Genomic DNA, 20,933 nt, shown 5'->3' on the forward strand with positions numbered 1-20,933 from the left:
CACATTCACGATCTATCTTAAATAACGGCCGTAATCTATCATAAATAACGGCTAATGATCGGCCAATAATCGTGTTTTATTTATTATTTAGCTAAATTGAATTGTAGTTTAATAATTAAATTAGCTACAAAATCAACTTATTTTTATTTTTATTTTCTTTTATAAAATAAAATTACGTCGTTTATTTAAATCCTAATTTCCCACGGAAATTCTACTTGTATTGCAGTAAATATTAACCTAGAGACTGCTAACCGGAAACCGGGGTGCTCAGTATCCAAATTGGCGTTATGAGGAAAGGCAACCGGGTGTGTTTGGAGCTGTTTAATTGCTTCCGATTCCGACGTGTTAAACATTCAGGGCGAGTACGCATGCATCACGTTCCCCGGCCTGCATGTCTATCCAAACGGAAAAAGAGGAAAACGGAAAAAGAAAAAAAAGAGAAAGAAACAAAAGCAGTTATTGATGAAAATAAAAAATTAATAAAAAAAATAGAAAAGAAACAAAATCTGTTTCAGGGAGTTTCTTCCATTCCCCACCTCTCTTCATCCCTCCAATTTTTCCCTCCTCTTTGTAATTCAAATATATCAAATCATTAATAATCCGCAATTAATTTGATATTTTTATTTGAATAATAGCGGTTGAGGATGGTTGGAGTCTCACATTGATTAATTACGGGAAAGATGGTCGGTATATAAGTAATGAACATTATTTTCATTGACATTAGGCCTTATCGAAAAATCAAAAGCAAAGACATGAGAGTATCAATGTAAAGACTCGGTTCGTTGTTGCTATCACAGTCATTATCTTAACTTAATTGTGTCAATAAAATCTTCGTTTGAGGAGAGACTTTGTGATGTCCCACATTGGTCGGGGAGGAGAACAAAACACCCTTTATAAGGGTGTAGAAACCTTTCCCTAGTAGACGTGTTTTAAACCTTGAGGTGAAGCCCGAAATGGAAAGCCGAAAGAGTAGAATATTTGCCAGCGATGTGGATTGTTACGTACTCAATGATGTATTTTGCGTATAAAGTATTGTTACGTACTCAATGATGTATTTTGCGTATAAAGTATTGTTTACTCACAAGTTACGAGGCTCTGCTTAAATGGAAACCTCGTTAATCTAAAAAGAAGGGTTGGAATTTTGTTGGTCGTTCCAAGCTTCCATATCTTACTGTCGGTGGAGCGGTTCAGGTAACTTTTTAGGTGGGTTATTATTTTAATATTAATATATTATATTATATGGTTTTTATGTTTTTCTAAATTAAAAAAAAAAAAAAAAAGGAAATGTGAAATAATAGAAAATAAATAGTATTTGAATGGATGAATTTCGTTTTTGTAGATAAAAGATTATATTTAACCAAAATAATAAGAAATAAAAGTATATATTTTAAATTAGCAGCGAATTGGGTTTTTAGGGCCTCACTAGTTCATGGGCCGTGCCAATTTATAACCAAGAGGATGAGAAAATAAATAAAAATAAATAAATTTGTCACATAAGCTAAATGTGTTACACTAAGACAATAATTCTTAGAATATATATGACATTTAATTAATTTAATTTTTTTTGTACTTGTATATATTATTTCTTTTATTTTTGTCTTTAGGAAACCGTTTATAAATGTACGGATCTATTCGGTCTACACGTGACATCCGTTTAACTTATATGTACAACACGACAAGGCGGAATCGCGAATCAGCGTACAGGAATTATTCTAAATAACGGCCGCAATCTATCATAAGTAACGGATATTCTAATAACGCCGCAATCTATCTGAAGTAACGGCTAATGATCGGCCAATAATCGTGTTTCATTTATTATTAAGCTAAATTAGATTCTACTTTCATAATTAAATTAGCTTCAAAATCAATTTTTTTTTTCTCAAAAATAAAATTACTGTGGTTATTTTAATCATAATTTGTCACGGAAATTTTACTTGATTGTAGTAAATATTAACATAGAAGCTGCTAACCGGCAACCGGGATGCTCAGTATTCAAATTGGATACCCGAACGGCCTTATCCGGAAAGGCAACCGGGTGCTTGGAGCAGTTTAGTTGCTTCCGATTCCGACGTGTTAAATGTACAGCGCGAGTACGCTTGCATCACGTTTCCCGGCATGCATCTCTCTCCAAACGGAAAAAAAGGAAAAAGGAGAAAGAAAAAAAGAAAAAGAAACAAAAGCATTTATTAATGAAAATAATAAAAAAAGAAAAAAGAAAAAAGAAACAAAAACTGTTTCAGTCCCAGTTTCTTCATCCCCCACCTCTCTTCATTCTTCTATTTCGCTCAAAATCAAAACCAAACAGAACCACCAAAAACCTCAAATCTCAGCCGTCGATCCCTCTCGCATTCTCCGATTACCCGCCGGAATCACTCAACTGAGCAATGATACTATCCTTTATCCTGTTATTCATTCACTTCAACTTTGAACCCCTTCTCGGATAATGGAACTCGCCGATTCCAGCGACGAACACCCACAACTCAACAACCTTCCCAACCCCACTGATTCCACCACCCGTTCCGGCACTGGCATAGGTATCGATCTCAACGAGATCCCTTCTCCTTCTTCTTTCTCCGAAACTATATCTGATACATTCGACGTTGTCCGCTCCTTCCATGATAACCCTCCGCCCTCTGATGGAGACGCAGCCCATGTACCACGCGGGGTTCGGGGCTCCGTGTGTGGTTTGTGTGGTCTGCTGGAAGTGCGCGGCCATGTGGTGGTGTGTGACGGATGCGAGCGGGGGTTTCACCTGGCCTGCACCGGAATGCGGGGCGCTCATGCGTTGAATTTCGAGGATTGGGTCTGTGGGGACTGTTTCAGCAGCGGCGTGAAAAGTAAGCGGTGGCCGCTTGGGGTTAAGTCGAAGCAGCTGTTGGATATTAACGCTTCGCCTCCTAGTGATGGTGATGTGTATGCCGAGGATGGTGATGAATTGCCGGGTTTCAGGTATATGGGGTTTTGTGGGTGGAATGGGAAATAAAAGGCTTAGTTACTTTTAGATCTCTTCTATCTAGCTGCTTTCAGTTTCTGGAGTGCATGCTTTGAGTTTCCACTCCTCCACGAAAACTTTGAGTTATAAATTTTTAATCTTATGAAATTTTAGTTGGAGTTATTGTCGTTTTGAATGTTAAATGTTTGAAGATTAGTGCTTCACGTATAATACGAAGAACATGCAAGTATCTATAGATTGTAGGCTTATTAAATTTTTTGGAAATAGTGAAATGAAACACTCATGATTTATGTGTCTAGTTTTTTCGCTCGGAGTTTCATGTCTCACTCAGCTTCCAAAAGAATAACTTCCCGTTAGCATGCTTTTGTGTCAGAGAATATGCTCTTAGATCCTGTTAACCCCTCTGCATGTGTTCTGGCAATGTCTTTTTCTTTAGTGTGGTTGTTGTGAAGATGAGCTATATGATATTTATTGTTACATGCAAGCTTCGTAAATTTGGGAAGAACAAACTTCAAATATTGAAGGCTGCGAATCCGAGTATTTTCGAACATCTTGACCTTGGGGAAATTATTTGCCATATTCAAGAGAAGTCTGGCCAGTTAAATGTGCTTTCTACCTCTATGGTCTTGTTGAAGGGGATAAAATGGGTTGCGGAGTAGAATGCATGGGTTCATCTCCTGCTGTTTATTTGCATGGGTTGTTTGCTTGTCTCACATAATTTACAATGTCATATCTCTGTGTTAGTCTTCTAACTTGAACATTGGAGGATGCCTTACTCTTATCAATGCTGTTGCGTCATATGTTTTTCATCTGCCTACTTTTGAAGATATGCATGTTTGTCAACTATGGTCGACTCTATTTCATGAGATTAAACTAGTACGCAGTAATGTGCTGTTTTTATTTTTTTATTTTATTATTAGATTAATTTACTTCAATTTTAATCTTTTCCTTTCCTAGAAAACACACTGCAGTAGATAATTCTTTTCGTGGTACTCCCTTTAGCTCATCTGCGAAATATAGAACACTGTTACATTCAGGGAATGGATATGGCCTTCAAAGAGCGTCGGATATTGTGAAAAACAAAGTGAAGATGGGTTTAGAAGACATATTGCAGCAGACACAGGTTGTGGGAAGAAGCTTGGATGTAGATTTGGGCTGTCCTATAGGAAGTTGTAAAAGTAGTAGGGGCACATCAGTTAAATTGTCATCTCAAAATACTAGTGAAGTCTTTTTGCAGGCGCTTAGAGAGTTTATTTCTGAGAGGCATGGTGTGCTGGAGGAAGGATGGTGTGTAGAGATTAAACAATCAGTTGACAGCGAACTTTATGCTATTTACCATGCACCTGACGGAAAGACTTTTGGTTCAGTCTATGAAGTTGCTTGTCATCTTGGGTTGATGTCTTCCATGCAACCCAAAGCAAGAAGACAAGGGTCATCACATTTTTCTGGAAAGTCTTATATACCAAAAAGAAGGAAGCCAACCAAGTCTCTGGTTGCCAATGGTTTTACTGATAACAATGGGAGTTTGATTAATGATCGATGTAAGGGACTCTTGTGTGACCGTCAAAGCCCATCTGTTGTTACAGTTGTAAATCTTGAAAATTCTGAGGAAGCTGTGGCAGAAGAGAATGGAGGTTCCATTTCATCAAAATTTTATGTGAGTGTACTAGTTACTTTTTGTTTATTCTGTTCAAGTATCTCTAATCTTTCCCCACATTGCCTATGTACTGATTCGGTCATTGCTGTTTTTCTTACCGATTTATTTTTTGTTTTTTGTTTTACTGCGTAGGAAGGATTTCCACTTCAGTTTGAAGACTTCTTTGTTCTTTCCTTGGGAGAAATTGATGCACGACCTGCATATCATGATGTTACCCGGGTTTGTCCAATAGGTTATAGATCTTGTTGGCATGACAAGGTTACTGGTTCTCTTTTCATAAGTGAAGTGCTAGATGGCGGTGATTCTGGACCCCTCTTTAGGGTTAGGAGGTGTCCATGCTCTGCTTTTCCAATTCCAGTAGGGTCAACTGTCCTCTCTAGGGGAAAAAGTGAGATTTTTTCTGTTGAACAAGACAAAGAAGATGGTTTGATTAATAATGGTGGTGATGAGAACTTACAGATGATTCTCTTAGACCTTTGTCCACCAAATGAAAATGATATTTTGTCTTGTCTTGGTACTTGTTCTGATCGACCTTTTAATGTAAGAATGCAAAATGAATTGCATCATGAAGCAAGTTCCATTGCAGAGTCTGAAAACCTCTCAGATTATCTGTATGTGAGAGATGAAATTGGTGAGATTTCAGTTGAAGATACTTCATCATCAACAGCATGGAAAAGGATGTCACATGATTTGATCAAAGCATGTTCTAAATTATGCAATCAGAAAAGCACTTTAAGATTCTACTGTAATCATTTTGGTAACGAACAGGGTTTTCTAGGCCAGTGTAGAATTGGAGACAATAGTGAACTGAACTCTAGATTAGCAAAATTTTGTGGCTTTCCAAATTCTGCCTTCATCCGATCTGAGGTTGAAGTCGAAAATGAGCAACGCAGTTTGCCTGATGAACTTGAAAAGTGGCTGGAGCAGGATAGATTTGGGTTAGACGTTGAATTTGTGCAAGAAATACTTGAAAAAGTTCCACGGATTCAATCCTGTTCAAGATATCGGTTTGTAAATAAGAGAATACACAGTGCAACTTTACCAACAGTTGAAAATGGAGTCTTAGAGGTTCAGAAATTTGATGGAGAAGAATGTAAAGAAGATGAGCCACTGTATTTTTTATTTAAAAGATTGAAAAAATCCAAGTTTGCTGGTGATGGCGATGCCAATGACAAGAATCCCCCTCCTGGGAAGCTTTTGTGCTTGCATATTCCTCCTGAGCTTGCTGTTGATGCTTACCAGGTATATGCTAACTTCTTCTTCTCTCTCTCTCTCTCTCTTTTTTTATTTTTTAATTTTTTAATTTAAGTTAATTTAAATTGTGTTTTTAATTTGGACATATAATCTTGTTTCTTTAGCATGAAACCTTTCAACGTTATCTTAATGACCCAGGTTTGGGATTTCTTATCTCGTTTTCATGAAAACTTGGGTCTTAAAGAGGCCTTATCTCTTGAGGAACTTGAGGAAGATCTTCTCAACCTGCCGGGTGGTGGGGCTAATACTCTCCAAAAGTCTGAAAGTGAATTTAAGAAAGACCAGCTGTTAAATTCTCTTAACACCGAGTTCTCAAATGACCGAGTATCTTCAAAATTTAATGCTAATGGAGATCCACATGCATTTATACAAATGGAAACAAGGGTGATGAAGGAAGGTAATCTAGCTTCCTCAACGAACAGCAGATGCATGGGTGCAGCTTTTACAAAAGCTCACACTTCTCTGTTAAGAGTGCTAATCACTGAGCTTCAGTCCAAGGTAGCTGCTCTTGTGGATCCAAATTTTGATTCTGGAGAGTCAAAACCAAAGCGAGGAAGGAAAAAGGATGCAGATAGTGCAACTTCTATTAGGAAAATGAAGCTGAATTTGCTCCCTCTCAATGAACTAACATGGCCAGAATTAGCTCACAGGTACATCTTGGCTGTCTTATCCATGGATGGAAATCTTGAGTCAGCCGAAGTAACTGCTCGAGAAAGTGGAAGAGTCTTTCGATGCCTGCAAGGTGATGGTGGTGTGCTTTGTGGCTCTCTTACTGGAGTGGCTGGGATGGAGGCAGATGCATTTGTAAGACGGTTTATAGTTATTTTACATCTTTTATTGAGTGTGGCAACTCACGTTTCTTGCAGTTTTTATTCATGTTAAACTTCCGTTGCCGGTGCTGATTTTCTTTTCTACCTTTGAGCCCATAGTATTTTGTAAGGAAAGATAATACATGTAGTCTCACCATGATAGCACTATGGTTCTTATTTGATGATTGAGGCTGAATTATGTATTATGATTTTAACTTGAAAGAAAAGCCTGAAGGCACATGATTGACATATTAGCTTCCACGTGGATATGTATTTTTAGCATTGTAGTAGGCTCATAAATTAGGATTTTTTGAAGGAAAAACATCTTTTCCTTCTAATAAAGTATGTTTACCCTCTTCCTGTCAAATAAGTTGAAAATCAATTTCAACTTCTGAGGGTCAACTACTTTACTGTAACCATGTTAGTTTTGAGATTATGTTGTATATTTTCCCTCGTTTAGTTTACGGGGTTCTTTTGTTTTGGCATGTTAGATTAGTTGTTACCCTTTTAATCTTTTCTTTTTTGGGTCAACACTAATATTTGTTATTTTCAGCTGCTTGCAGAGGCTACAAAGCAAATCTTTGGATCATTGAATAGAGAAAAGCATGTTATTACAATAGAAGAAGAAGTCTCTGACCCAACTGGTGGTTGGGAGAGGGTGCTGGTTACTGATGGTAATATGCCAGAGTGGGCACGAGTGCTAGAACCTGTTAGAAAGTTGCCTACAAATGTAGGAACTAGAATTAGAAAGTGTGTTTATGAAGCTTTGGAGAGGAATCCACCGGATTGGGCAAAAAGGATATTGGAACGTTCAATTAGCAAGGAAGTTTACAAGGGCAACGCATCAGGACCTACAAAGGTGCTATTTTATTTATTCTCTACATTTTATTTATTCTCTTGTTTCTATTTGATCATTGATTGTTTGATGGTTGATGGGAGGAATAATTATCTTTGGGAGGATAAGTGGTTGGAGATAGACCCGCTTGCTCTCTGTTTCCTCGTTTATATCATCTATATTTTTTGTGAGGAAACATTAGGTGGCTTTTTTTATTTCTCATTTTGGGACTTCTTCCTTGCCTTGTTTGGGGTTTTTTGTCCTTGTTTAGGGGCTTGGGGGAACTTCAAATGATGTTTGGTTCCTCGTCATGTACTATGGTTCTTTGTAGGCCTCAGTGATGATGCTTTTTTTGTAACTATCCTTTAGGTTTTGTTTTACTTAACCGGAGTCCCCTTTTTATAGTTTGCCTTCTCTTTTCTTTGAAGGCTTTGTTTCTGTATATCCTTGTCTCATTTTTCTTAATGAAACTTTGGTTATTCATAACAAAAAAATTGAATATAGACATTGTTTGCTGCCTTTATTCATATCACAGTGTCTTCATAAAAGAGATGCCCATACAAGGGTAGATATACACATTAGCTGGCCTTGAAGAGAGAGGACAGTTGCAGTTGTGAGCATAGTTTGTGGTCATAATATGCGGAGTCTTTGCTGTTTACATAAACTGGAAATATTCAAACAGATAATCTGTGGAAAATTATATTGTCTGGGCTCTTGTTTTTGGCTTCAGGAATTTATAGTTCTTAGTTGAATACAGCTTACTTATTTCCAAATGCCTTGTGCTTATTTCAACATTGTGGTTGTTTATATAACTTGCTTGTTTCTGATTATCAAATGCAGAAAGCTGTTCTTTCATTACTAGCCGAAATATGTGGTGCTGGCTTGCCTCAGAGAGTTGAAAAACGAAGAAAGAGGAAAACTACTATTTCTATATCAGATATTGTCATGAAGCAATGTCGCATTGTATTACGTCGCGCTGCTGCTGCAGATGATGCAAAAGTCTTCTGTAACTTGCTTGGCAGGAAATTGATTGCTTCAAGTGATAATGATGATGAAGGACTTCTTGGTTCACCAGCCATGGTTTCTCGGCCATTGGACTTCCGGACTATTGATTTGAGATTAGCTGCTGGGTCTTATGCTGGATCACTTGAAGCATTTCTCGAGGATGTTCAGGAGGTTTGTTTTTATTCTTTAATCAGAATTCGTATTAATAATGATAAATTGGAAATAGTAGTAAGATATAATTAGGCCATAGTTGTAACTAACTAGGGGTGCCTTGGTGTTATAAATAGGGGGAGTTAGGGATCCTAGAGCGGGAATATTTTGGTTGTAGTGTGGGCTCTCTTCCAAGTCGGAGACTGGACAATCTCAAAATAATCCCTTCTAAAATCCCTAGCTCTCCCTATTCATAACCAAGAACTTCCAAACTACCACTGTCTTTATTAATATCCTAATGCTAAAGAAAAACTTTCATTTAGCAATGGGATATGTGTAGGTTGATGATAAATTTGTCCCTGTGCATTATGCATATATATGTTCATTATCTAGATATATACGCAAACATATAAATATAACTGAATTAGGATGATATAAATTTATTTCCTTATCAATTAATTTCCCACGAAGGTTCTATGGTATAAATATATTTCTTTTGTTAAAAAATAGTGCTTTCACTAAAGACAGGAGGTGTGCAATTTAGGTCAGCTTTTGTGTTAAAATGCAATTTACGTAAAATTTTATATATAAATGCAATTTAGGTAAACGTTTGTTATGAGCTTCTGCCTGATCAAAATACAAAGAACATTGTCCATGAGACATTCAAAGTGCATCCTAAAAGGAAAGTTGTTGAGTGGCATTCCAACAGGCAACTGCATGTTTATAAGAATTCGTATCTCGTGAGACCGGAGGTGGTGTCTAGGTTGTTGGAGGAAGGGGTTAGGCATAGGTAATGTTCGGGGGAGAAACAAGACCCTACTGACTAAATGACTTTGGCAATGCCAACCCGACTTTGACACCTTGCAGCACTAGGTTATTGTTGGCAATCATGAGCCTCATCTTTTTTATTGGAATGTGGTTGGGATGTAGGGTACTTCCAGAAACTCGTGGAAAGATACTTCAGTTGAGATATTTTTTAATTTATTTTTTTGTTCAAAATTTGGTGGGAAATGAGATATATACTTATTTTTGGGATGATTGGTGGTGAGAGGATAGACCCTTCCATTTTTACGATTATATTAGTTGGCTTCCCAGAAGAATCATATGGTGGCTTCTATCCTTACTCTTGCTGGGATTCTACCTTCTCTTTACTTGAGTTTTTGTTGTCCATTGGACAATAGGCAAATATAGATGTCTTGGCTTTGTGATCTTTGCTTGTCGTTACCGGTTTAGCCCTTATAGGAGGAAAGATTGCATCTAGAGTCCTTGCCCTTCCAAAGGCTTCTCTTGCAAATCTTTCTTTCTTTTGTTGTTTGGCTAGTTCCTTCCATTGGAGAGGTAAAGATTTCCAAAAAGGTTAAGTTCGTTGTGTGGCATGTTGGGCATGGAAGAGTTAACACCTAGGATCCGATCTTGGCTAAGGGTCCTCGTTTGTCAGGCCATCTTGTTGTATTCTTTGCAGGATGGTGGCGGAGGATCATTTACTCTAGAGACGTGATTTTGTTAGGGCTTTGTGGAACTGTTTTTGTGAGACATTCAACTTCAGCTTTGAGAGTTGTAGGGAGGCGATCACAGAGTTTCTTCTTTATTCACCTTTCTATGAGAAAGAGTTGTTCTTGTGGCAGGTTGGGGTTTGTTCCATTTGGTCCCATTTTTCTCATCGGGTATTAGTGACAAGGTCTTTTAATAATTAATTTCTAGGTCTCATTGGGTATTGGATTGGAGTCCCTTTTTATTCTTTGTTACTTGGCTCCCCTTTTTGTGGGTTTCTTTTTTGTTTTTTTGTTGCCTTTGCACTCTTTCATTATTTCTCAACTAAAGTTCGATTTCTCATTAAAAAAATAAAAATAAAATAAAAAAACTTCAGCTAGATCCATGCTACGGTGCTAGGTACTTAACAGTTCAGGAGCTTTCTTCTCAGCCGATGCCTCTAATTTAGAAGCTGCCTTGTATTTGTTATTTTAGCTGAAAGTAACAAAGGGATTTTTGAGGGAACTCCTCTCAGTTGCGGATACTTTTGGGATTGCTTTATTAGCATTCAGTTGGTTGGTTCCCCATTGGAGTTTATGTCATAATATTCAGACGAACTATGGAGGCCTTTGAGGACGAAATATCTTTTTCTTCCTCTTCTGCAATCTTTCTTTTCTATAATAAAATTTTTCTGATCTCAAAAGAAGTTGGTGGTTCATGCTCAAAGTTCTTAAACGTTACTGTAAGCTAATCATGGATGAGTTTTATTTTTGCTATTTCCTTCCATGTTGTGTTTTGTTTTAATTGCTCGTTCTTACTACTTTTTCTTTGGGCTTTGGCTCTCTCCTATCCAAAAAGCTTATTGGTATTGATGGTCGATATCCCCTTGCAGCTCTGGAATAACTTACGCTATGCTTATGGTGATCAGCCTGATTTGGTTGAATTAGTTGAGACATTATCCAGGAATTTTGAGAGACTGTATGAAAATGAGGTATGTGCCTTTTTGTTCTCACTTCTTTCCATTTCTCTTTACAATTTTAATGTTTTCATAATTTGGCAGTGATGTACCGTAGTTGTGATGTGCATAAGATGTCTGTTTACAATTTCATCATTGGAACCGCATGCAGATAAATGTTTTAAGTTTTAATATTTTGAGTGTTATTTCTTGATTTAAAAACCCTTCATTTTCTCATATTTATTTTGAAGAAACATATTTTAGTTAAATAATGTAGGAACAAAAAACCTTCAAGGAAAACATGGTTGGAACCGCATGTAGATAAATGTTTTAAGTTTTAATTTTTGAGTGTTATTTCTTGATTTAAAAACCTTTCATTTTCTCATATTTATTTTGAAGAAACATATTTTAGTTAAAATAATGTAGGAACAAAAAATCTTCGAGGAAAACATGGATACTCATTTATCATTTCTTAAGCCAAAGAGATTACCAATATAATCTTCTGTTGGCATACATAAAAAAGGAGCAGTTACGACACTCTTTAGGCAGAAAAGTCCTAGACGCCTGAAAACATATTATGTATCCAAAGATATGGAGCCTCAATTATCTTGTTTCTTTTGTATTTAAAAAGAATAGATGGCTGTTAGCTAGGATGTACTACCTGTGGGTGCGTGAAAACCACAATGATTGTAGAACTTCCTGAATCTGCATTATAATCTTCTACCTTTAAAAAGACTAAAAGAGAAAAATTTAATTTACCTCTAGTCCATGGGGCTTTGCCACCATAAAAAACTATACTTTCGTTGAACCAGCGAGAGAGTCCATGACATTGTGCCTCAGAGATTCTTTTGACAGAGTTCAAGCTTTCACCACCCCTTTTTCATCAGTGGATTCTTGATGCTTAAGGAACGCAGTTTGTTTAATAAATCGTTCCTTTCTACCTCAGTAACCACTGAGAGATGAACAGTGTTCTTCTTTTCACGTGCTCATCCATTAACCTTTTGAAGTCAAGGGAAAGCTGATGATTGTCCCTGTGATTAACACATCTGTTTCTCTCTTGGTTGTCCGACAACTTCTCAATGTCTTATTTTAGGTTAGAGTTGGTTTTAAAGGAATTTTGGAGAAGAGAAATGTAACGTGGGAAATATAGATATGATTGCTTGGATGTGAATCAACATATTGTCATATGGGAGTTCTTTCTTTTTTCCTTAATGAGTTTGACCTCCCCCTTTACAAGAACTGAATCCTAAAAGTTAAAATATAGTCTCTATGGTCTTAAAAGTTAGAATTTTATCCTCATGGTTTAATTTAACCTCATAAATAGTCCCTATAGTGTGATAAAATCCTCATAAATAGTCAGGGTTTTATCAATCCATAGGGATGTATTCTAACTTTTAAACTGTATGGACCAAATTCCAACTTTCTCCTAGCCTTTTTTTTGGGATATCCTATCATTTCTTATAAATGAGAAATTTTATAATGGTTTTGGTAAGTTAAGGGTTTTAAGAATGAATTTCATTGCGGTGTACATAAGCTGAAGCCAGTATTCTGTTATTCTCCCTTTCGAACATGTACAGTTACTGATGCATATTTTTGACACTTGACAGAAAACCTTGTATTCATTACCGTCATAGGAGCACCTTGAAAACTACTACGGTGTTCTTGTCCCTTTTCTTTTGCTCTGTCTCTGAAGATAAGATTATAACTTTTTCTGCAGGTTGTATCTCTTATTGGAAGACTTCAGGAGTTCTCCAAGCTAGAATCTGTGAATGCAGAGACGAAAGTGGAAGTAGATAGCTTTGTCATGTCCTCAAATGAGATTCCGAAAGCCCCTTGGGATGAAGGAGTCTGCAAAGTGTGTGGCATTGATAAAGATGATGACAGTGTCCTTCTCTGTGATACATGTGATGCTGAATATCATACATATTGTTTGAATCCTCCTCTTGCCAGGATTCCTGAAGGGAACTGGTACTGTCCCTCTTGTGTAATGGGAACACATAGGGTTGAAGATCCATCTAACCATACTAAGAGCCACATTACTAACCTGCACAAAGGCAAGAAATTCCGAGGAGAAGTTACTCGTGATTTTCTGGATAAACTTGCCAATCTAGCAGCTGCATTGGAAGAGAAGGAGTATTGGGAGTTCAGTGTGGACGAGGTTTGTTAATTTTCTCATTATGCGTATGGACATAAGCTTACATTTTTTTTCTCCTATTTCATTATTTTATTTGATTCCTCTAAATTATGTAGTATTTTTCTTGTGCACTTTTATTTATATTACAATGGTAATAAAGTATTCGGTCATATTTACTATGCCTCAATTCAGTTACCACACATTAGAAGAATTATTGGGAATATTTGTAGGATGTTAGTAAGGGCATAGTGGTAATTAGTTAGGAGGACTTGGTTATAAATATGAGTAGTGAGGGATCCTAGGACTAGAGGATTGTTTTGGGGATTGTCCCATGGGACTTGGGGAGAGTCAATACCCCTCTTTAAGGGCTATTGATATTGCAATATAATATGATTTTGTGTTTCTTGTTGTTGGGATCCTAACATAATCTGAAAGGCGGTTTTCATTTCATGGTTCATATGTCCTTATGCTTATATTTCTTCTGGATGCAGCGATTATTCTTGCTCAAATATCTATGTGATGAGTTGCTTAGCTCTGCCTTAATTCGACAACATCTTGAGCAGTGTGTGGAGGCATCGGCAGAGTTGCAGCAGAAGTTACGTTCGTGTTTCATGGAGTGGAAAACCCTCAAGTTTAGGGAAGAAGTTGTGGCTGCAAGAGCTGCAAAGCTTGATACAACTATGGTTAGTGCAGTTCGAGAAGGTGGGATGAAGGATGGGTCTTCTATGCTAATTGCAATAAATGTTTTACCTCCCAATATTTTTATTGGTTTTCCCACTTCAATATGTTGTCTGTTGATGTTTCAGGACAGGGTCATTATGATGGAGCTAGGCTTGGTGCTTCTGATCACTTCTCATTTTTAACGACCTTAGTGAACAAGTGTCACAATCATGCAAGTTTTCAAGAGCAAACGAGCAATGCCAATGATGTTATCGATAACAATGATGCTGGTGGCAATGTTCTATCCAATTCAGGTTCTCAAAACAGTGGCAAACCTGTAAAATTCAATGAGCCACCTTTGTCCAGTTCTTTGCCACAAAAAGTTGATGGTTCTGAACAAAGTAATATAGAGACTGAAATTTCTATTCTACCATCCGCAAAGCATCATTGGACACTTTGTGATGCTAACGGAGTGTCTGTAGCTCCTCATCTTCCTCATTTGAATGAATCACAAGCCTATCACAATGAGTTGGATAATATTAAGAAGGACATATTGCAGCTGCAGGATTCTATAGCAAGTATAGAGTTGGAGCTTCTGAAGGTATCTGTCCGGAGGGAGTTTTTGGGTAGTGACTCTGCTGGTCGGTTGTATTGGGCTAGTGTTATGTCAAATGGACAGCCGCAAATCATCACTAGTGGGAGTTTGGTACAGATTGGAAGTGAATCTAGAGACCGAGTTGGTAAGGGTCATGTGTTTAAGAATTATACTTCAACAAGCAATGGTAATTGTTCAGGTTTAGATGGGTCAAACATGTATTCCTCACTACTTCATCTGCCAAGGGATTCTATTGGAAATTTTCCATGGGTTTCTTATCAAACAGAGGCAGACATATTGAAACTCATTGATTGGTTGAAAGATAATGACCCCAAAGAAAGGGAGTTAAAGGAGTCTATTTTGCAATGGTATAAACCTAGATTTCAGATCTCTTCACGATCTTATAATCAAAGTCCCGAGGAGCAGTTAAAGGACTCATCATCAAGCTCGGATGTTGAAAAACCTGAATGTTCTGGTTTTACTTTTACCAGGGCATCTGCTGCATTAGAAAGTAAGTATGGTCCTTTCCTTGAATTTGAAATGCCTGATGACTTTAATAGATGGCTAGACAAGACCAGGTTAGCTGAAGATGAGAAAATGTTTAGGTGTGTATGCTTGGAACCTGTCTGGCCATCTAGGTTCCATTGTCTCTCTTGCCATAAGAGTTTTTTAACTGTTGCTGAACTTGAGGAGCATGATAATGGAAAGTGTAGTTTACACCCTGCCCAATGTGATGGTGTCAAGGAAGTTGGAGGCCCTTCAAAAAGTAAATGCAATATCAAATTTGAGAGCAAGCAAGAGGAGAGTTCAAGCATGACCACAGCAGAAACTTCTAAAGGAGGATATTTTAACCATAGTATGGGGTTAAGTAAATTTCAGAATGACGGCATGGTGTGCCCATTTGACTTCAATCTCATCTCCTCTAAGTTTTTGACGAAGGATTCAAACAAGGATGTCATTAAGGAGATTGGACTTATTAGTTCTAATGGGGTTCCATCATTTGTATCATCTATATCACCATACATTAGGGAATCAACATTGAACGTAATTGATCTCAATCAAGATTCTGGTACTCGGGAGGATGGAACCTTGTCTTCTGAAAGGCAGGCTTCACTAGGAAATATTGTTCTGGAAAATGCTTGCCATCAAAATTCGTCTATTGATAATTCAATCCAAAGACCTGCTGGAAATGAAATTAGTGCACTGAAAGCAAAAAGGCCGGCAACAGGATTCCCAGAACCAAGAAGTAAAAAAATCAGTATGAATAGCCGTTTGTCAGAGTTTGGGATTGGTAGAGGCTTTGTCATCCCACAATCTTCACAGAGGCCATTAGTTGGCAGAATCTTGCATGTTGTTAGAGGACTGAAAAAGAATTTGCTTGACATGGATGCTGCACTTCCTGATGAAGCTATAAGACCATCAAAACTACGTATTGAACGGAGATGGGCCTGGCGTGCATTTGTAAAATCTGCAGGAACAATTTTTGAGGTCAGTATTCCTTAATTCAGATACCTCAGATACCGTGTCTGGGTACTTCAATTATCATTATCTGATTTGTGGGCTGATTTGTTTTCCTTTTTCTTGACATATGTTGCAGTGCATCTATTTCTTGCAAGTGCATCTAGATACATTTCTTTTACAAAATTATGTGGTGCTTGTTAATTTGCTTGAAGTTTTAGCTGAGTTTGAAGCAATGAGTAAATGTCTTGGTTCTTGAATTTCTTGAGGTGAAACTAATACTTTATTCATTTCTCCAGATGGTCCAGGCAACAATTGCATTAGAGGACATGATAAGAACGGAATACTTGAAGAATGAATGGTGGTACTGGTCATCTCTCTCTGCTGCTGCCAAAATTTCTACGGTATCTTCTCTTGCACTCCGCATATTCTCTCTTGATGCTGCTATTATATACGAGAAGATATCGCCCAACCAAGATCCAAATGACTATTTGGACCCGAGCAGTATACCAGATCAGAAGCTAGCTGGTGTGGATTTAACAGAAAAGCCCAGGATAAGCAGCAAGAAATCTGGCAAGAAAAGAAAGGAACCAGAGGTTTAACCTGAGAGTCTCATCATATAACTCCCGACAAACTATATCCACAGGGTTTATTCCAGTGGTTATGGTTGTTGTTGAGTTCTTGTGTTTGAAGACAAAACCTTCAATTCATTTTATGGTTTATACCTTTTTCCATTGCTCCTTGACAAATTTGGAGTTATTTGCGATTTTACTGCTGCAGCCATTGCGCCCCTGCTGCCGACAGATCCGTCTGTACATAGAGGTAACCTTGCTAACTGGGATAAGCGGTTCAGAATCTATGTCTGAGCGCTTTGTTCATAAAGACTGCTTGAGGCTCCAACTCTAAATCGATAATATGGTCCCTTAGCCCAATTTTGGACAGAACTTCTGGAGCTTTCTTTTTTTGTTTCTTGTTTTTCATTTTATGCTTGGAGCAGGTAGGGTCCCAATGATATCTATTATCAAGCGAGACTCGTTTAGAAGGATGTCGTCATTAAACAGCAAGTTCCATACACACAGAAGCATTATGTATAAATAGAAAAGGGAGAAGGGAAGTCTAGAAAAAGAATTGAAACTCTGTTGTAAACATAGTTAATTCTTTACATTTCTTTCCCCCCTTCTCCCCACCCACAGTTTTTTTTTTTTTTTTTTTTTTTNCAACTGGGTATTTGTAGATGCCTGCCCATCATTCACTGGAGGGCAGGAAAACTCGTTTTGGTTTCTATTTCGTCTCGTGAATAACCTGCCTGTTATCTTTTGCTCCAAATGAATTTTACCCTGCATGTTTCTCATACTCTAAACCTATCTATGTTCTGCAGCTGTTGCCATTGCAGGCATTAGTATCAACAATGGTAAATTTGACCTTACTTTTGTAGGTCTCGTCTTCCTTGGTGCTTGACGAGTGACTTGGTTGGGGCCTTCCTCAATCATTGTAACAGGTACCAGCAAGTACTCTTGCCTTGTATAGGCAATCTTGAATATTTGTGCTTATAGCAATCAAAGGTAGATAGCTGCACATCTTTTTCTGTCTTCTCATTATTCTTGATGACCCGATTTCATATAGGAGTTCAGTATCGGTGTCGTTAATTGAAAATAGGAGTATGATTTTCCACTGATCGGATTTGAGAATCTTCATCATGTGGATTAGGTTTTTCTGCATATCAATTGAAAAAAAAAAAAAAAAAACAAGAAATCTGAAGTATGCTATATCCTTGCATTGTCTTATAAGTTTACAGTTCAAGTTTGTGGACACTACATTTTGCACCATTCTTTAAGCACAGCCATACAATACTTCAAACAATGTCTATAATATCTCAACTTTATTCATTACAAACAAGAACTTCATTAACATTTTGTATAAGCAACAGGCTGTTACAAGTCGAATGACTGTCCTAAGGCCATGTCCACCAAGCAGGAGGCCCTCCCATTCCCTCCTGATTTTGTTGGCCTGTTACTGCAAACATGTCTGAGAACAAGTAGTTGCTATTGTTATTGCTATCATCATGTTCCATTTGCAACCCATTAGGCAGAGGTGCACATTGCAGATACTCGTTGCTGGGGAAGTAAGAATCACAGCAATCAATGAGTTGTCGACAATTATCGTCGATCACCGTACTGCCATCGCTCCCTGAACTGAGACGATCTTCAGCCTTTCTGCTGGAGTGTGGGGCGGAGACATGGCCAATGTCTGCTAGAAGAGGCTCTGATGTCACACATGGAATTGGTGCTTCTCCTCCTCCATCCAGCTCTTTAGCCAGAAATTTCTCAGTTAAGGAAGTCACCTGAAAGTAATATAATGAAATTTGTTTTAAGTCTTTAACTCTTGTTGTTAGTTTTTTATGAACTTTCCTATTTTCTTTCTTATCCTTTCAGACATGCTGTTCTAGTTCGATCTTTCGAAATGCACTAGATAACAACTGACCGGGAATTCACTAAGCTATATACCGAGCTAGATTCAATACTCCAATAGTGAATAAGGTGAAAATTTTACTCGTCTACCATAATTTAAGAATGTGTATGTATATATAACTCACCTGAGATTTAAGATCTGCATTCTCTTTGATAACTGAGTCATAGTTAGACAGAAGCAAATCATATGAAGCTTTAAGAACATCATAGTCCCTTTCGAGCTGCTTTGTCTTCCATCGAGCACGACGATTCTGGAACCACACAGCCACCTGCCTTGGTTGCAGCCCCAACTTCTTGGCCAGTTGGGACTTCCTCTCTGGCTCCAGTTTGTTCTCTTCATCAAAGCTCTTCTCCAACATTTGAACCTTCAACAATTTTCCGCAACTTCTTCATTTTTGTCCCACAGAAAGAGTGCAGCAGCAGAAGCAGGCAAAATGGGGCAGTAAAGGCAAATATAACAAACCTGATCATGGGTGAGACGACGCTTCTTCTCAGGGTAGAACTCGTCGTAATATTCATCATCGTAAAGATCGTCCGGTGATCGAAAAAATGGCCTCCCCTTTGGACTCTCATGCATAGTCATACTAATCATTGTTCTTCCTCCTTCATTTTTCATCACAATATTGGAAAATAAAATAAGTTTTGATTTAATTGCGAGGGAAAATCCATACAAAACTATTTAATGCTAATCCAGTATTTATAAACATGAATCACAGTTTCTTTTTTTGTTCAACTATTTTATGGATATTAGAAATTTGGTAAACAAATTAATTTTATAGAACCAAATATTTAAAATTTCATAATTTAAGTTCATAAAGTTCATACATCAATATAAAATTTGAAACATCATTATTATTATTGTAAACAAAAGGGTTTCCACTAACATGTAAATTGATTAAACAAGGAACAATGCATGCAGAAACACACAAGAGCACTCAATCGAAAAGTTGAAGATCAAAACAAAAGAAAAACCCACTTCCATTAAAATAAGAGGAAAAATATAGGCTTATTTTTGGATTATTCCAAAAAGTTAGCATGCGGTAATTTATTAACTAACCATTATTAACAAATTTAAATAAATTCTAGACCACTACTTAATTATAAACATTATAATGACGCTTTAAATAATGAGAAAACATAAACAAATCATAGGGTTTTCAAAAACTCTACGTCATCACTCCTCTCTCTCTCTCTCCTTTGAAAAGTTCATAAATTTGTCGAAAATAAAAAAAAATTATTAAAAAATTATCCACAAANTTGTTTTTAAAATTTGGGTGAATATTTCTTAATATGTTTTGTTTTTCTCACAATTTTTTAATATGATTTCATTTTCTTCAAGTAATTAATTGAATTCTTATAGCTAAATTCTAAAAAAAAAAAAAACATTTTGAAAAGTTTTTTTTTTGAAGTTTTCAAAACTTTTTAAAAAATATTTTAAATTGAAGGGTTATTAAAGGAAATTAAAATTTTAAAAGTATCTCTGTTATTGAGTTCTATTTGAAGTAAAATTGAAAATAAAAACATTAAATGTTCTAACGAATAAGTGTATATTAAAGTATAGAAGTAGAAGTTTGATTAAAATGCTTTGAAAAAACTTTATAGCTATGAATCAATACAAATAAAAGAGATCGGAAGAGAAATTGACCTCGCAGAACAGGATCGCTACCGGCTCCGCCAAGGTAAAGCATGTTGCCACCGCAAGGCGGCGGATTAAACAAGAACCGCCCAGATTCCATTAAAATCTCCGATTCCAGCGACGTAGAGGTTAAATTTGTACGAAATTTCGAATTTGACTAAGGCGAAGGTTTACTACTAACCTAAAACACGAACAGTAATCTCGAAAAGGAAAAGGAAAAACAGGATCAAGATCGCTTGTGGCGGAAGAAACTGGTAGTCCAGAGTAACCTAGCGGAAATCTCCAACGGAATCGCAAAAAATCCCACCATGCCTTCTAATTTCTGCTCCACAGATCCCAACAAGAATCGGTCGTCGGATATACGAGTTCCGGCGACACGCAGAAAGAAGAAGAGCGATTTGATCGGACAGAGGAAACAGCGGCGGCCGGAGACGCGACGGCTGGACTCTGTTTCTGTTCTTCCAATCGATGGCTTTTTCCAGGTGCCTTCCGCTACCTAAAGGGGCAATTAATGAGCTTCTTCCCGTTTTTATAATAGGGGAGGGAGTTGAAATGACTAAACTGCCACTGTCATTATATTTTTATTACAAAAGTATTTTTAGTTTTTTTTTTCTAAATAATATTATTTATCCATCAATTGGGATGATATAAAAAAAACGAAAGAGACCTTGTAACTTTATATGAAGTCATCCCCATACTTTAAAATAATTATTTTTCCGCCCATAAAATTTAAATATTTACCAAAAAGTATTAAAAGTAAAACCTTATAAAATGTTGTAAATTTAAAAACTATTTTCTCCAAATTTAAAATGAATAAAAATAATAATAAATTGAATATATATATATATATATATATATATATATATATATATATATATATATATATATATATAT

General features: G+C 36.9%; 2 protein-coding genes and 1 long non-coding RNA gene across 3 annotated transcripts; 2 read left to right on the plus strand and 1 right to left on the minus strand.

Annotated features, from left to right (window-relative positions):
- The first annotated feature begins 2,232 nt into the window (after positions 1-2,232).
- Positions 2,233-17,288, plus strand: LOC111789815 (methyl-CpG-binding domain-containing protein 9-like). The gene is made up of 11 exons (XM_023670517.1): positions 2,233-2,949; positions 3,911-4,610; positions 4,743-5,852; positions 6,003-6,668; positions 7,227-7,532; positions 8,349-8,684; positions 11,026-11,124; positions 12,806-13,246; positions 13,714-13,924; positions 14,029-15,965; positions 16,235-17,288. The coding sequence occupies exons 1-11, from the start codon at positions 2,444-2,446 to the stop codon at positions 16,535-16,537; spliced, it is 6,615 nt and encodes a 2,204-aa protein (XP_023526285.1). The 5' UTR covers positions 2,233-2,443; the 3' UTR covers positions 16,538-17,288.
- A 391-nt stretch (positions 17,289-17,679) lies between these two features.
- On the minus strand, positions 17,680-20,542 carry LOC111789818 (homeobox-leucine zipper protein HAT5-like). The gene is made up of 4 exons (XM_023670518.1): positions 20,049-20,542; positions 18,867-19,006; positions 18,529-18,768; positions 17,680-18,276 (listed from the first exon to the last, which is right to left on the minus strand). The coding sequence occupies exons 1-4, from the start codon at positions 20,137-20,139 to the stop codon at positions 17,887-17,889; spliced, it is 861 nt and encodes a 286-aa protein (XP_023526286.1). The 5' UTR covers positions 20,140-20,542; the 3' UTR covers positions 17,680-17,886.
- Positions 18,171-18,662, plus strand: LOC111789819. Its single transcript, XR_002814386.1, has 3 exons — positions 18,171-18,262; positions 18,368-18,472; positions 18,572-18,662. It is a non-coding gene; the product is annotated as an uncharacterized LOC111789819 (long non-coding RNA).
- Positions 20,543-20,933: the final 391 nt, after the last annotated feature.

This window comes from Cucurbita pepo, chromosome LG03 (genome assembly GCF_002806865.2).
Source record: "Cucurbita pepo subsp. pepo cultivar mu-cu-16 chromosome LG03, ASM280686v2, whole genome shotgun sequence".
NCBI lineage: Eukaryota > Viridiplantae > Streptophyta > Magnoliopsida > Cucurbitales > Cucurbitaceae > Cucurbita > Cucurbita pepo.

What these genes read in the sequence shown, in the direction of transcription:
- LOC111789815 (XM_023670517.1), top strand. Translation starts at nt 2,444, where the DNA reads ATGGAACTCGCCGATTCCAGCGACGAACACCCACAACTCAACAACCTT. An exon ending in GGATGGAGGCAGATGCATTT is followed by an intron (nt 6,669 to 7,226) that starts GTAAGACGGTTT and finishes TGTTATTTTCAG; the next exon opens with CTGCTTGCAGAGGCTACAAA. An exon ending in GGGAGTTCAGTGTGGACGAG is followed by an intron (nt 13,247 to 13,713) that starts GTTTGTTAATTT and finishes TTCTGGATGCAG; the next exon opens with CGATTATTCTTGCTCAAATA.
- LOC111789818 (XM_023670518.1), bottom strand. Translation starts at nt 20,139, where the DNA reads ATGGAATCTGGGCGGTTCTTGTTTAATCCGCCGCCTTGCGGTGGCAAC. An exon ending in TAGCGATCCTGTTCTGCGAG is followed by an intron (nt 19,007 to 20,048) that starts GTCAATTTCTCT and finishes TGAAAAATGAAG; the next exon opens with GAGGAAGAACAATGATTAGT. An exon ending in ATGCAGATCTTAAATCTCAG is followed by an intron (nt 18,277 to 18,528) that starts GTGAGTTATATA and finishes TATTACTTTCAG; the next exon opens with GTGACTTCCTTAACTGAGAA.